The sequence below is a fragment of the Orcinus orca genome, chromosome 9, assembly GCF_937001465.1.
Source record: "Orcinus orca chromosome 9, mOrcOrc1.1, whole genome shotgun sequence".
Taxonomy (NCBI): domain Eukaryota; kingdom Metazoa; phylum Chordata; class Mammalia; order Artiodactyla; family Delphinidae; genus Orcinus; species Orcinus orca.
This window is the reverse complement of record NC_064567.1, coordinates 85,365,115-85,378,454: the sequence shown is the minus strand read 5'-3', so window position 1 is coordinate 85,378,454 and position 13,340 is coordinate 85,365,115. Positions and strand designations below refer to the sequence as shown.

At 38.8% G+C, this 13,340-nt stretch overlaps 1 protein-coding gene across 3 annotated transcripts in view; it reads right to left on the bottom strand.

Moving 5' to 3' along the window:
- Window positions 1–13,340, bottom strand: part of GSAP (gamma-secretase activating protein) — an 89,868-nt gene that overhangs the window by 51,994 nt on the left and 24,534 nt on the right. For all 3 annotated transcript variants that reach the window (XM_033439641.2, XM_004263392.4, XM_033439646.2), the window contains 6 exons: window positions 12,296–12,365; window positions 11,062–11,111; window positions 7,493–7,597; window positions 6,979–7,038; window positions 5,993–6,036; window positions 4,959–5,044 (listed from right to left, as the gene is read on the bottom strand). In XM_033439641.2, coding sequence (XP_033295532.1) covers window positions 4,959–5,044; window positions 5,993–6,036; window positions 6,979–7,038; window positions 7,493–7,597; window positions 11,062–11,111; window positions 12,296–12,365 — 415 coding nt within the window. The remainder of the gene's footprint in view (window positions 1–4,958; window positions 5,045–5,992; window positions 6,037–6,978; window positions 7,039–7,492; window positions 7,598–11,061; window positions 11,112–12,295; window positions 12,366–13,340) is intronic.

Here is a 13,340-nt window from a genome sequence, read left to right as displayed (position 1 = left end):
AATTTAAATAGCCACATGTGGCTAGTGGCTACCCTCTTGGACAGCATAGCTCTGGAGCACTGGTTCTCAACTCTGAAAGTACATTAAAATTACCTGGGCCCACAGATGCCTAGGCTCCACCTGAGATGAACTAAATCAGAATCTCTGGGATGAGATTCAGGCATCAGTATTTTTTAAATTTGCCTGAGTCATATTAATTAAATTCTCTAAGCCTCAGTTTCCTCAGTTGTAAATAAGGAAAACATAGAACCTCCTTCGTATGGTTCTAATGTGAGTGTTAAATGAGGTAATATGTATAAAGCTCTGGCAAAGAAGTTATAGCTGGTCATAAAGGTTAGCTGCTTTATTATTATTATTTCAGAATAATTTTGCCGCTATTTACAAGTTGGGGGAAGTCAGAGTTTGAAAAAACAAAGCAAGCTCTTAATGGCGTATCCAGAGATGTGTAATGAATATTCATCAATGATGAAGATAACATCTCAAAGCTGGCTAGCCTGGGGGAAACCATTTGGACAATGAAAGCTATTATGGACAAAGTTTTCCAAGGGAAATTATCTCATTGTAAAAGGCTCTATAAAATGCTAAAACACAGGCCTAATTCTGGGAACTTGTGAAGGGCAACTCTTGCAATTATATGTACAGGAAGGAGAAGTTACACTTTTCACCCCTCACTACCTCCCAGTAGGTGGTGCACAAGAAAGAATTACAGCCACCATGGAGTTAGAACACACAGGAGAACTCGAAGTACAGCTTCAGGGTTGACTATTGGATAGGGAGTGTATTTTCTTTCCTTCAATTCTTTAGGAGGTCCCTGATTTGTAAAAAATTTATTAGAAAAATCTATACAAACTCATAATGTTAATACATAAGTGTCCTGACATTGGCAGAGCACTTTTGCCTATCACCAACTCTCATGAGCAGCCTCCAGATTTTAACCTCTGACTCCCTGGAAGGTAGCAGATATCATTTCTTAGGGCAGGAAAATTCAGGACAAAGATGCTTTCAAGAATGTAAAAAGTAATGCTGAAAGGACAAAGTAGCTCCCAATGACCAATATGTGACAACTGAACATCCAATGTTATTACAGCATCAGCATTAATGTAAATAGTTGAAATAAGTTGAGTTTGTAAAAAGCTCTGAGTCTACCTATATTTTTTTCATGAACCATGTTTTCTGTTCTTCACACCAGTGGAAAATTAAGCTCCCCATTATAGAGGGAGCCATATAGGGATTAGACTATTTGCTCTCTTCTCCATTCCTACTTTGCTGAAGTAGGTTTGTTTTAACAACAAAGGTTAAAAAGTTATTTCTGAAAAGTAATTTGGGAAATACATGAACTGACAACTTCTTAGTTGAAAAGCAAAAGGGTGCTTCTCTGGTTTATTTCATTGTAAATCTGGAAGCATCCCATTTGAAACAGGTTTATTTTTTCTATTTCAAAGCTGACTGCGAAAAGCAAGGCTCATTTGCTATTCTCCTAGATGTTGCTGAGAAAGGAAAAAAACACTCTTTCACATCTCGTGCCAGATTAACCTAACATTTTATTTCTTAAGATATGTCATAGATAGCCTATTTATAAGCTGCTACTGTTCATGAGAAATTCCTATGGGAATAAATTAAGAAGGAATAAAAGCTTCATAGAATAAAAGCCTAAAATGATTATTTATATCCAACAGATTTAAAGTCAAGTACAAGGTAGTCAAGTACTAGCCTGGTCCCACCACATGAGCTCTGGATCCCATTACATCCCACCTTCTAAGCAAATTTGTTCTACTGGTCATTCCTCTCTGCTGTGTATTGTCATCTTTTCTTTTCCACTAAATATCCCTTAAGCATTCAAACATACTAGAGTCCCTACTGTCTCAAAAAATGATATTCCCTAAATCCCACTTTGCCTTTCAGCTGCTGCCTCTCTCATGCCTGCACATGCTGCTAAAATTTTTCAACTCCCACATGACACTTAACCCATCACAATCAAGATTTCACCTCAGTCACCCAGCACAAACTACTCACAGTAACCTTCATGCAGCTATACCCAATGGACTCCACCTCTCACCACCTACTAACAGTCACTCTCTTTTATGAAACTCGCTCTGCCCTTGGCTGTTATAACACCTCACTTGGTTTTCCTCTTCTCTCCCCATACTTTTTCCTTTTTCTTTGGATGTTCCACCTAACTTTTATATATTTTTGCTCCCAGATCTAATTCCTAAACCTCTTCCCTTTTGACCCTTTACCCTTCCCACAGCTTCAAATGACAGCTATGGTCTAACAACTTCCACACTTATTCATCTCCAGTCCCGACTCCCCTTCTAAGCTCCAGGTCTCTTAGTTAACGTGTCCAAAACAAAACTCACGATCTCCCTTCCTAAGCCCCACCAAAACCACTGTACCTCAGTAAACGGCACCGCTGTTGACCCATCTGCTTGTGCCAGAAACCTGAGAACCATTCCTCTTCATCTAGTTCATAGCGAGTCTCCTCAGTTCCATCTCCAAAATTCATCACAAACCCTCCTAGTTCTCTCTACCTCTACTGCCCATCCCAGATCAAGCCTCATCTTAAATATATGACTACACCTTATCCTAACTGCTCATCTCCCCACTTTTTCTCTTGTGCCCTCTGAACTATTCTTCACACAGCAGCCACAGTGATCTTTTCAAAATACACATCTAATCATGTCACTACCCAGTTAGAACACTTCAGTGAAGGACCGTCAATGGACCCTAAAACCACCAGATGAAAAGTTGTTGGGGAATAGGATAGTAATTTAATGCCAAAGTATCACCTCACAGATTACTAACGCAAAGGTTGAAATGTACCTTTACAAGGGAGACAGGCAGTGGTTACCACTTAACCAAATGACCAAACTTAGTGTCACTAACAGTAGGACATCCTTACATTATACGTTTCCTGATCTGGTGCAAATAAAGTTCACAATATCACCTATGAAATATTCTTACCAAAAATGTTTAACCTATGTCTAACAACGCCTTTAGGCCTAACTTCCAACTTACAGAAAATGTAAAGGAAAGAGAAAGAAGTTAAATCTTTCCACAAAGAAACAATTAGACAAATCCAGAATGTGAGATATTCCACAAGGCAAATAGCCTGGACTCTTCAAAATGTCAATGTTGTGAAAAGAGAAAAAAAGGGACAGAAGATAGGAGGTGGGAATCGGTCTACATTACAATACTGCAAAGACAAAACAACCAAATGAAACGCATGAATCTTTTAAAAGTTATATGCGTACACGTATCTATTCATGTATACGCATACACATATATACATACACGTGAAAAGGACTTTTTAAAACACAATTATGGAAATTTGAATATGAAATAGTTTACTAATTAACGTAGCTAATTTCTTTCAGTGATAATGGAAATGAGATTATGTAAGAGTATCCTTAACCTAAGGAGATACATGCTGAATTATTTAGTGGTAAAGTATCATGGTGGCTGCAACTTACTTTAAAGATTCAGTCAAAAAGAAAAAAATGCTACCTATTTAAGAGGAGAATGATAAAGCAAATGATAAAGCATTGTGAATGATATGATTATTTAAGTAAAAGGGACATGGATGTTCATTATATTCTTGAACTTTTCTGTACAATTGAGCATTCTCAAAATAAAAGGTCGTCATAAGGAAAAAAAGAAAAAACTTTAATGACCTTATGACCCTTAAGATAAAACCTAAAGCCCTTCCATAGTCTGCAAGGCCCTATGCAACCTGGCCCCTGCCCACCTCTTCAATGCTCTCGCAATACTCTCCCTCTTGCTCACTCTACTTCAGTCACCCTGTTCTTAGTTCATATACCTCCTTCAAGTCTCAAAGGAAATATCATGTCCTGCCCTAAACTCCCCAAGACTTGTTTATAGAGGGACTTACAAGGCTGAGGGAGACCCTGGATGGACAGAAAAACTATAGGATGGATTTTGAAGGAGTGAGGTGGTAAAGGAAGCAATTTTCAGTTTTCATTCTGTAAAATGAAATGTACTGGCTGGACTAGAACATATCTGAAGATATTAGTAGCTTCCATTAAACATCTGTTATATGTTCTCATGGCTTCCTGTAGTTCTCATTCATAAAATGTATTCAAATACTATGTGTGCACTTATTTAACGTCTAACATCCATACTGAATAGTAACACTCTACTTAAAAAAGGTTTAGGTCAGTTTTGCTCACCATTGTATCCCCAATACCCAGCACACAGTAAGTGCTCCATAACTGTCAGCTCAATGAATACCACATAATTTGGCTTTAAAGGAAAGCAATTTTAGTCTAAGCGTTACTTAAGTGGTAACTGTCCACTCAAGTTGGGATGTTAAAGATGGCTATGAGATTTAGTTATTAGAGTTGATTATTTAGATGATTATTACGGTTAATGAGCAGTTTTTCCACCAGATTCATTGACTGTAATCATACTCCTCTCCACTCATTTTCAGGCATTTTTTTTCCCTCTCTGTTTTCTCTATCTACAATAAACAGGTGTTAAGAGATGGAATATTGTACACTAACAACTTTATGTGAAGCTCTGATTGTCAGCTCAGGTTATAGCATGGCTCTTAAAGCAGCTAAGCACATAGGTTTAGAACCCAAACATCAGTAAGCCTGACACAAAAAGCATCCCGATCATCGTATGCCATTTGTTAAAAATGGAGCAGGTGAGAAAATGAGAAAATGTAGCTTGATTAAATATGAATCTATCCCCTCTATTAGAACAATAATACAAAAACTATTAGAACAAGAATCTGACTGTGGCTTCTTTTATACAGACAGAAAATGTATAAAATTACAGTGGAGAATGTAATTTGGTATGTAAATATCCATATAATCACTTATGTAAGAGTGTGGCCCTATTATATTTTATTTTCAAGATCAATATAGCTAAACAATGACTAAATGTATGGAACTCAAGTATAATTAAGTAAATTGATAAATGCAACCCGGTTCTACCTGTATGGTTGGTAAAAACGCACAAGGTTGGGTGTTTGGATAATTTCTCTTGGTCTTGAAGATCATCATATCCAAAGTTGACAAGTCTAAGAACATAAATGCATTTACAAATAAGTTCCCTCATAAAGGACATAACCACTATAATTTACCCACAGAAGTAGAGACATGTCCTCAAGAAATTCCAGTAGATAATATATCTTTTGGTTAAAAAAAAACAAACTATGAAACAGTAATTTTTAAAAATACATGTTACATAAATGGCATGGCCTGGCAATAGAGAAAAATATATATTTTCCTTTCAACTTACATTTTTATAAATTTTTTTGATTTTAGAGTAATGCCGACATTATGTTTCACAATGGACAGAAATGAACATTCATATATGATGAAATAAAGGTAGTGAAATATGTAACAGTTTGAGATTACCATTAATTCAAGAAGACTTTCATTTCTTCTGTGCAGTTATGGCCTTGTGTCTATTTTTTCAACAGTGTCTCATGTTTTTACTACATGTAAAATAATCTGGGGGAAAAAAACCTCGCCTTTTGTGTAAAAAGGAAAACAGGAAAAAAAGTAAAGCAATAGACTCAGCTGAGCTATAAGTGGATTGACCTGCAATATCCTCTTTGATGGCAACAAGAAAAGGGTTTTGATGTTTGATTCTAAGCGTAGCTCTCTCTCTGACTCATCGAATGCTTTTATTGAATCACAGGGAGAATAGCACTTCCATAGATCAAAATAAATGGAGACGCCCTACAGAAATAGATGACTAAGAAAAATCAATATGATTGCCTTTCCATGCAAAAACCCTGCGTTCATGCTTGATAACATTGTTTATATTCCCTATAGAGAACAGAAACAGAAAAGATGACACCCACCCACACACCCACACACCCACACACCCACACCCACACCCACACACAGAATATCAAACTATCCTTTTATCTGCATATCATAGATTAGGTATAAATATTATATAATCATTCTGCCCACAAGTGTCTATAAAAATTAATAGTAATCTATGAGTAACTTACTTGAATCCTGAATCACTTAATGATACATCCAAGGGTGCTTCAAACTGTCAAAAAATCAGGAGAAGACAAAGTGAAAAATGACATTAGTTAAGTGATGATAGTTCTGGAAACCAGTGCAAACCTGACAACACTGTGCTTGCCTAATGATGAAGAGCTCCTTTAACCAGCATTATCTTCAGAGGATATCCCCCAAGTCCACAGACAGAAAGTCCACTGGGAACATTCTGGAGTTTACATACATCACAAGCTTGATGTGTATTTATTTCTCAAAAGGCAAACTTTGCTTCAGATTTGACTACCATAAATGGGTTTTATAATAAGCCAATTGGAAGGAGTAGACTTTTACAAGACACAGATGATCACGTAAGGAGGGAAGGACTGGGTGTCTTTAGAAAGAGAATGAGTGAGTCCAAAAAAGGGGGCAGAAGGAGTAAATGAAATTCTTGTAATGCTATGATATCAATCTGTATTAGACACCAATATTTACCCTGGTCAAGAAGAATAATAATGTTCTGTCCATCACAGATAAAGATGTTTGTGACTCCTCACTACAAGGCTGGCACTCCAAACAGCTTTTCCAGGAGTGGTTCTAGATTTGTACTGATTGAACTCTACCCTCTCATTGACCTTCTACCTTATACTCAATCCACCATCACATGTTCTTTTGGATCAAATGATGCATAATCACGTAAAGCTATCTACTATTAACCACACCTACTACCTCCCACTGATACTCTTACCCATTTTTCTTTAATATGAGGCATTCAGTTAGCAGAAATTTACTGTGTGTGCTCTTCTAATAATCTATATTAATTGCATTTGTTACAGAATTGAAGTCTTGAGATGGCAAGAACTATTTTACTTGCTCATACAAGTGACTAAAAAACAAGACCAAGAATGTTAAAATGCTGTTTATGATAATAGCTCTCTTTAAAAGGGGCAATAGGTTGTAAAATTTCCTTAGCCCAATCATTTTCTGGACTTACCATTAAGCTAAAGTGCTCATCAGCAGAAAACTGGATGCATTTTAAGACACTCCTTGATTTCTAAAAAAGAAAACAGAGTAAGTGACAAATTAACAAAAAATCAACAAAAACAATAGTTTAAAGAGAGAGAGGGCTTCCCTGGTGGCGCAGTGGCTGAGAGTCCGCCTGCCGATGCAGGGGACGTGGGTTCGTGCCCCGGTCTGGGAGGATCACACATGCCGCGGAGCGGCTGGGCCCGTGAGCCATGGCCGCTGAGCCTGCGCGTCCGGAGCCTGTGCTCCGTGACGGGAGAGGCCACAACAGTGAGAGGCCCGTGTACCCCCACAAAAAAAAAAAAGAGAGAGAAAAGGAAGCAGCCAAAAATCAAACAGTAAGGAAAACCTCTCCATTATTTTTCATCAACTTTTGTCGACTGCCCCATCAATGAAAACAAAGTAATTAATAAATTACAATAACGATAATGTCAAAATTAAACTACTCCCACAAAAAGGAGGGCCAGTGGTCTAGTTTTTACCTTCAGATCAATGTAGTATAACCTCTGCTCTGACATATCCCACTGAGCCCAAACAAAATCTTCGGCTACTCTCTGTCTTGGGAGATGGCCAGAATTTTTAATTACCTAAGGAGGCAAAGAGATTTTAGAAATAAATAACTATTTTAAAGGAGAACATATCTGGGTTTCATAATTATTTTGCTTATTCTATCTTTATAATACATGTAAATACTTCCACAGTTTATTTTTAGTAGCCCCTACCGCCAATACATACACATGGAAAGTCTTTCCAAAAAAGATTTAAGGCATCATTTCATTACTTGCTCCTCACAAACACTCTGCAATAAACTATCTTATTTTTATTCTTAGTTTGGCAGACAGGCTGGGGCTGCTGAAGGCAAGGCCACACCTACCACAAACCAACAGCTGTGCTAACACAAGATTCAGAGCTTCCTGTTCTGGACATAACCCACTCAGGTATCTGCAGTCTGGAGGGCTTTACCACCAAAGGTAGAGACTGTTAGGCCAAGGGAAAACTCAGGCCTGGGAGAGGAGGGTTCTGGGCAATGATCCTAGATCTGCCATAAACTCTTCATGTGTCTTTGGTCATGCTTCTTACCTTCATGTCTTCCACAATGAGCATGATGATACTGCCCATCTCTCAGCAATACTTCACTATTCATCCTTCAAGACCCAACTTAGGCACTGCCTCCTGTAGAAATCCTTCCCTCCCCTCCCAAGATGAAGGCAAAGCTCCCCATCTCTGTATTCCTATGGTGCTTTGGCATGCTTCTATTACAATTACATTTTAATTAATGTTATAAGTCTACCCCAGTGAGTATGCACTCTTCTACAACACCTTTACATTCTCAATGGCTTGATTGTTTCTAGCATGTAGAAGTACTCAAGGAATCCTTCTCAAAAGAAGGAAAATGAAATAGGGTACGCAAGGGTAAATTGCCAAGGAAATGATAAGTGTAATACAAGGAATTAAGAACTCACTTTCCTCAAAACTGCTCATCAAGCAAAGGTGATCTATATTGGGACAGATGAGTAAATAATGAAGACAAGTTGATGTAGAAGAAATAAGGAAAAAAGAGAACATCAGAATGGTCCATAGTCATACTTCAACCTCTCTAATCCTAAATGGGATTTCTCCAATGAGGCTAACTTGGAACTCAAGGGAGGACAGGGCATGCAGAATCATACACCTCTATTTCTTGTTTGCCTAGTTCCATCAAATTTGCTGGAAAACGATCCAAGAGTACAGTACCTATCTGACTCTTAACTTTGGGGAACCCATCTTGTTTCCATTTTTCTGAAATTGTTTAGGTTAGGGTAGATTTGGGAACTCTCAGATAAAGACCTATACTAGCAAGAACATGATCATTGGAACATGGCAACCAGGTTCACATAGCAGTTCTGTCCCTCTCTAGAGTTTCCTCACCTCTGTGAGTCTAGGTTGTTGTGTTCCCTGTAAACATGGGGATAATTATAATACCACCTCTAATGTGTAGGGATGTTGTGATGATTATGCAGACCTGCACATGGCTTTATGAAGCTGTAGATCATCTAAGCCTTTAAGAATGAGGGAGGGGGCTTCCCTGGTGGCACAGTGGTTGAGAGCCCGCCTGCCGATGCAGGGGACGCGGGTTCGTGACCCGGTCCGAGAGGATCCCACATGCCACGGAGCGGCTGGGCCCGTGAGCCATGGCCGCTGAGCCTGCGCGTCCGGAGCTGCGCTCCGCAACGGGAGAGGCCACAACAGTGAGAGGCCCGCGTACGGCAAAAAAAAAAAAAAAAAGAATGAGGGCAGAAGTGCCTCACAGAAGGGCACATGTGGATGAGGGAGTGCTGAGACTGTATTGCTTGGCCAGGAGAATCCTTCCTGGGCTTCTGACAGGTGCCTCCTGGCCTCATTCTCTCTGCAGTGTCTCTCATGGCTCCCAACCCCTCTTCTAACCAGCCAGTCCTCTGTCTGTGTCCATTTCCACTTCCTGACCCCAACTTGTTTATTTAACTCTCTCCTCTAAATTCTCATTGCTGGCTTTGGGATTCTGCACCTTGGCCTTTCCTCTCTGGCCTGACCCTTTTCTGACGACTGGCCTTGTCTTTGCCCTGCCATCCGCTCAGCCACTAGTGGCCCAGAGCTCCAGCCACATACTTTCTGGTCATTTTCCAGCCAGGCCTCTTGATTTGATGCTTTCAATCATAGATACATAATTTAAAAATGCCATCTCCCATTTCAATTTTGTTCACATAATTTAAGATTAAAATCAGAGAAAGACTATTTAGATGCAGACTATTTAAATATTGAAGGAAATCATTTTAATATCAATAATATATTAAGATCTCACACAAACTGTCAAGAAAAAGACAACCCAGGAAAAAATAGACAAGGATATAACTAAGCAATTCCCAGAAAAACAAATTCACATAGCCAATAAGCAAAGAAGATGCTCAACCTCATCAATATTAAGGGAAACACAACCTCAAATAATAATGATATCAACTTAAACGCATCAAACTGGATTTTTTAAAAGGCAAATACATCGATAACTGGTATGGATAGAGCGAAAGGGTACTTTCATACTTTGCTTGCAAAACTGAAGTGTTACAAGTTTTTTGGAAAGCAATCTGGCAAAATCTGTTGAAGTTTATTAAATGCATATAACCGTCAACCCACTTATCCTTCCCTGAGGATTTAACCCAAAGAAACACGTGTACCAAACATGTAAAGCTAAAAACATTTGAGACAATTTGTAATGCAAACAAATAAAAGGGGGAAAAAAGGCAATCAAGTGAATATCCATCCATGGGAGAACGGTGACAAAACTGTGCACATCCATGCCAGGGACTATTTGTACTTCTAAAGACAATGAACTGAGCTGCCCTAGGGTGCTTGTAGGTAATTCCACAGAGTTGAATGAGGAAGGAGTGAATAATAAACAAACCCCTGGGTGTGTCAGGGGTGGAGATGGGAGACATATAGGTATGGAGAAAACTGTGAAAGGATACACACCAAGTTATGAACAAAAGTTAGAAGTGAAAAGGCAAGGGAGAAGTAGAAAACAAGCAAAAAAGAAAAGAAAACTGAACTATATAGAACCTTAGCATATATGCTATGATCCCATTTATTATGTGTATGTATGTGTATATATGTATAAAAATTAGAGAAAAAAGTTATCTCTCTATTTAGAAACCTATACGGATACCCCTGATATATTAAGTAAAAAGCAAAAACAAAAGCAGCAAATTAATATTTATATTATGATTCTATCTTGGTAAAAGCAACTGAATCCCACTATCTGTACACCTAACCTTGAGCAAGGTACAAGGCATGGAAAAGGTCACACAAGGCTGTCATTAGTTATGTCAGGAGACTGAGATTGGGGGGTGAGGTAGATAGAAAGGAGATAATCAACTCCTTCATGTATCTTGTATTATTTCACATGTTACAACAGCAAGTCTATAATTGGAAAGACACCAAATAAAGTAGTATGTTTCTATAACAATCCATCTTTAATAGTCTAGAAATGCCACTCTTTATGGGAAAAAACTCTAAGGCGAAAGGAATTTCAAATATTTACCACTCTATTTCCATCTTCTTGGGTAACTTGGATATGAAGTTGTTCAATATCTTTTAAAAAAGAAACAATAGTTTAACCTTCATGAAAAATATGAGTACTTTTTTTCACCTAACAGTTGTGAACATTTTTTTATAAAAGCAAAGCAGATTAAACAACTGGCTGAAAAACAGTGTTATCACAGATGGCAATCTCACAAGGCTCAAAACAAAACCCACCTTTCTCCACCCTCCCTTTAAGTCTGTTTCAAGTCCAGCATTTACTCTGCTCCTCAGTATCAACAATACATGAAGCATTTAACTCTTCTGCTCCCCTGGGTTCCCTTAACAAGTATTTCCCTCCCCTATAGCATCAGTCTTACATAGGGCTAATAAGGGCTCATTTGGCAGGGTTTATCTTCAATTTCCAAATACCCAATACCTCTTTATATGAAAACATCAGATAGAAAACTCATTATGCCAGATATTAGGGGGAGGTATTTTTATAGGGGTCATTAACAGAACTCTGAACACTTTATTGATGTGCAGATGGTCTATTTTTCTCAGTAAGCGATTTAGATTCAGCCATATGTACCTTCTGCTGGTTCTAGTTACAGAAATGTGAGACAGATTATTGGGCAAGAGTATAGGAAGTGAACACAATCCTAACCCCTCAGACTTGTCCTTCTAATTATAAATCAGCACTTTCACCTTATAACATGAAAGACAGCTTACTAGATAAGATACACCAGTGAATTTTGTCCTTTCTCCACCCTTCCCCCGACTTGAAATCATCATTAAAGGATGTTCCCAATCTTATCTGCCTCTATCTGAATTTGACCAAGTTAGTAAGTGTCCTCGAGTTCTGCCATGGAATTCTTCTAGCTTCTAATGCCTTTCCCTCTGTCCATCCAAGCCTCTCTCCTTAAATCATGGTTATCCACTGTGACAGACATCTTAAAGAAGGATGGACTAAAGAAGGCAAAAATGACCTGCACAACTGTTCTACAAATATTCTACCATGTGCCCAAACTGGAAATCCATATATGCAGGAGCCCATCATATACTGAGGCAGAGCCTAAGAGAACAACAAGTAGAAACAGAAGGAAAGCCCTTCCACAGGAGTCCTAGGTCTCCAATGGACATCAAAGGTCAGTGGACCCTCAGCACTGGCGAGTGGACAGCTAGAAGATTCATCACGCCCTTCCTACGCTTCACTGGGAGATGCACCGTTCATGAAGTCCTCAGGATATACTTACATTTCTCTTCTGAAATCAGTAGCAGATGATTCTCTGGTAGCGGGTGACTTTCAACATGTGGGTAGAGGAACTGTAAAAAGGAAATTGATCAAAATCATAAGCAACTACCTTGCTTACACAATTATTTCAAAAGTTGTGTTTGATCACTGTACTACTACAGACCACAGAAGGGACTGGGAACCACAAAATAGTTTAGGCGAATCACATTCACACACACACATTACAGATGGAAGCAAGGAAGAAAAGGGAACGCTTTCAGGAGCTCAGTTTTCCAGCGGGGGATTGATCACAGGTCCAACACAATTCATTTAGACAGGCTAAAGTGTAAGCCGTTTCTAGGGATGGTGCTTCCTATTTGGAATATGGGATTCGGAAGCCAATCAGAAACAATGTAAATAACATTTGTACAGAAAGTTCTGTTTCACACGCACCAAAACAGAGTGACTGATATAATTTGTTGTGCAGCTAACCCTAGTATTTAATTTGAGAGCCAAGTAAATGTACTCTCCGTGACAACTTCCAAAGTCCCACATCCAAGAGAAAAAGCAAAACAGAACCAGGGACTTTCCAGGAAAGGATAGTGAATCACAGTGTGGCAACTGGTGGAGGATTTACCTCAAAGCACAGAACGACTGCCACTGGGAAGAAAAGGCTTGATCCCCCCGATGCCTCCTCCTCTGTGCCCACCCTTATTTGTCAGCCCACAGGACAAAGCAGGCAGCCAGAAACACAAGGCCTGACACTGTCCGCTGTGATAATGAGGGAAAACTGGCCATGGGATAACTCCAGTGACTTAATTCTTTCATCATCAAAAGGGTAACTATAAATCAGCACTTTCATTTTGCAACATGAAAGACAGCTTACTAGATAAGATCCACTGGTGAATTTTGGGTTTTCCCTCCAAACTTTAAAGCATACTGAAAGAACATAACGTTTCATGTCCCTGTTTTAAAGCCTGCAGCCTCTCTAAAGACTAGGAAAAATTTTGACAAAATATATTACCTGGTGTCCTAACTTTTCATAATGACAAATTAGAAATAGAACT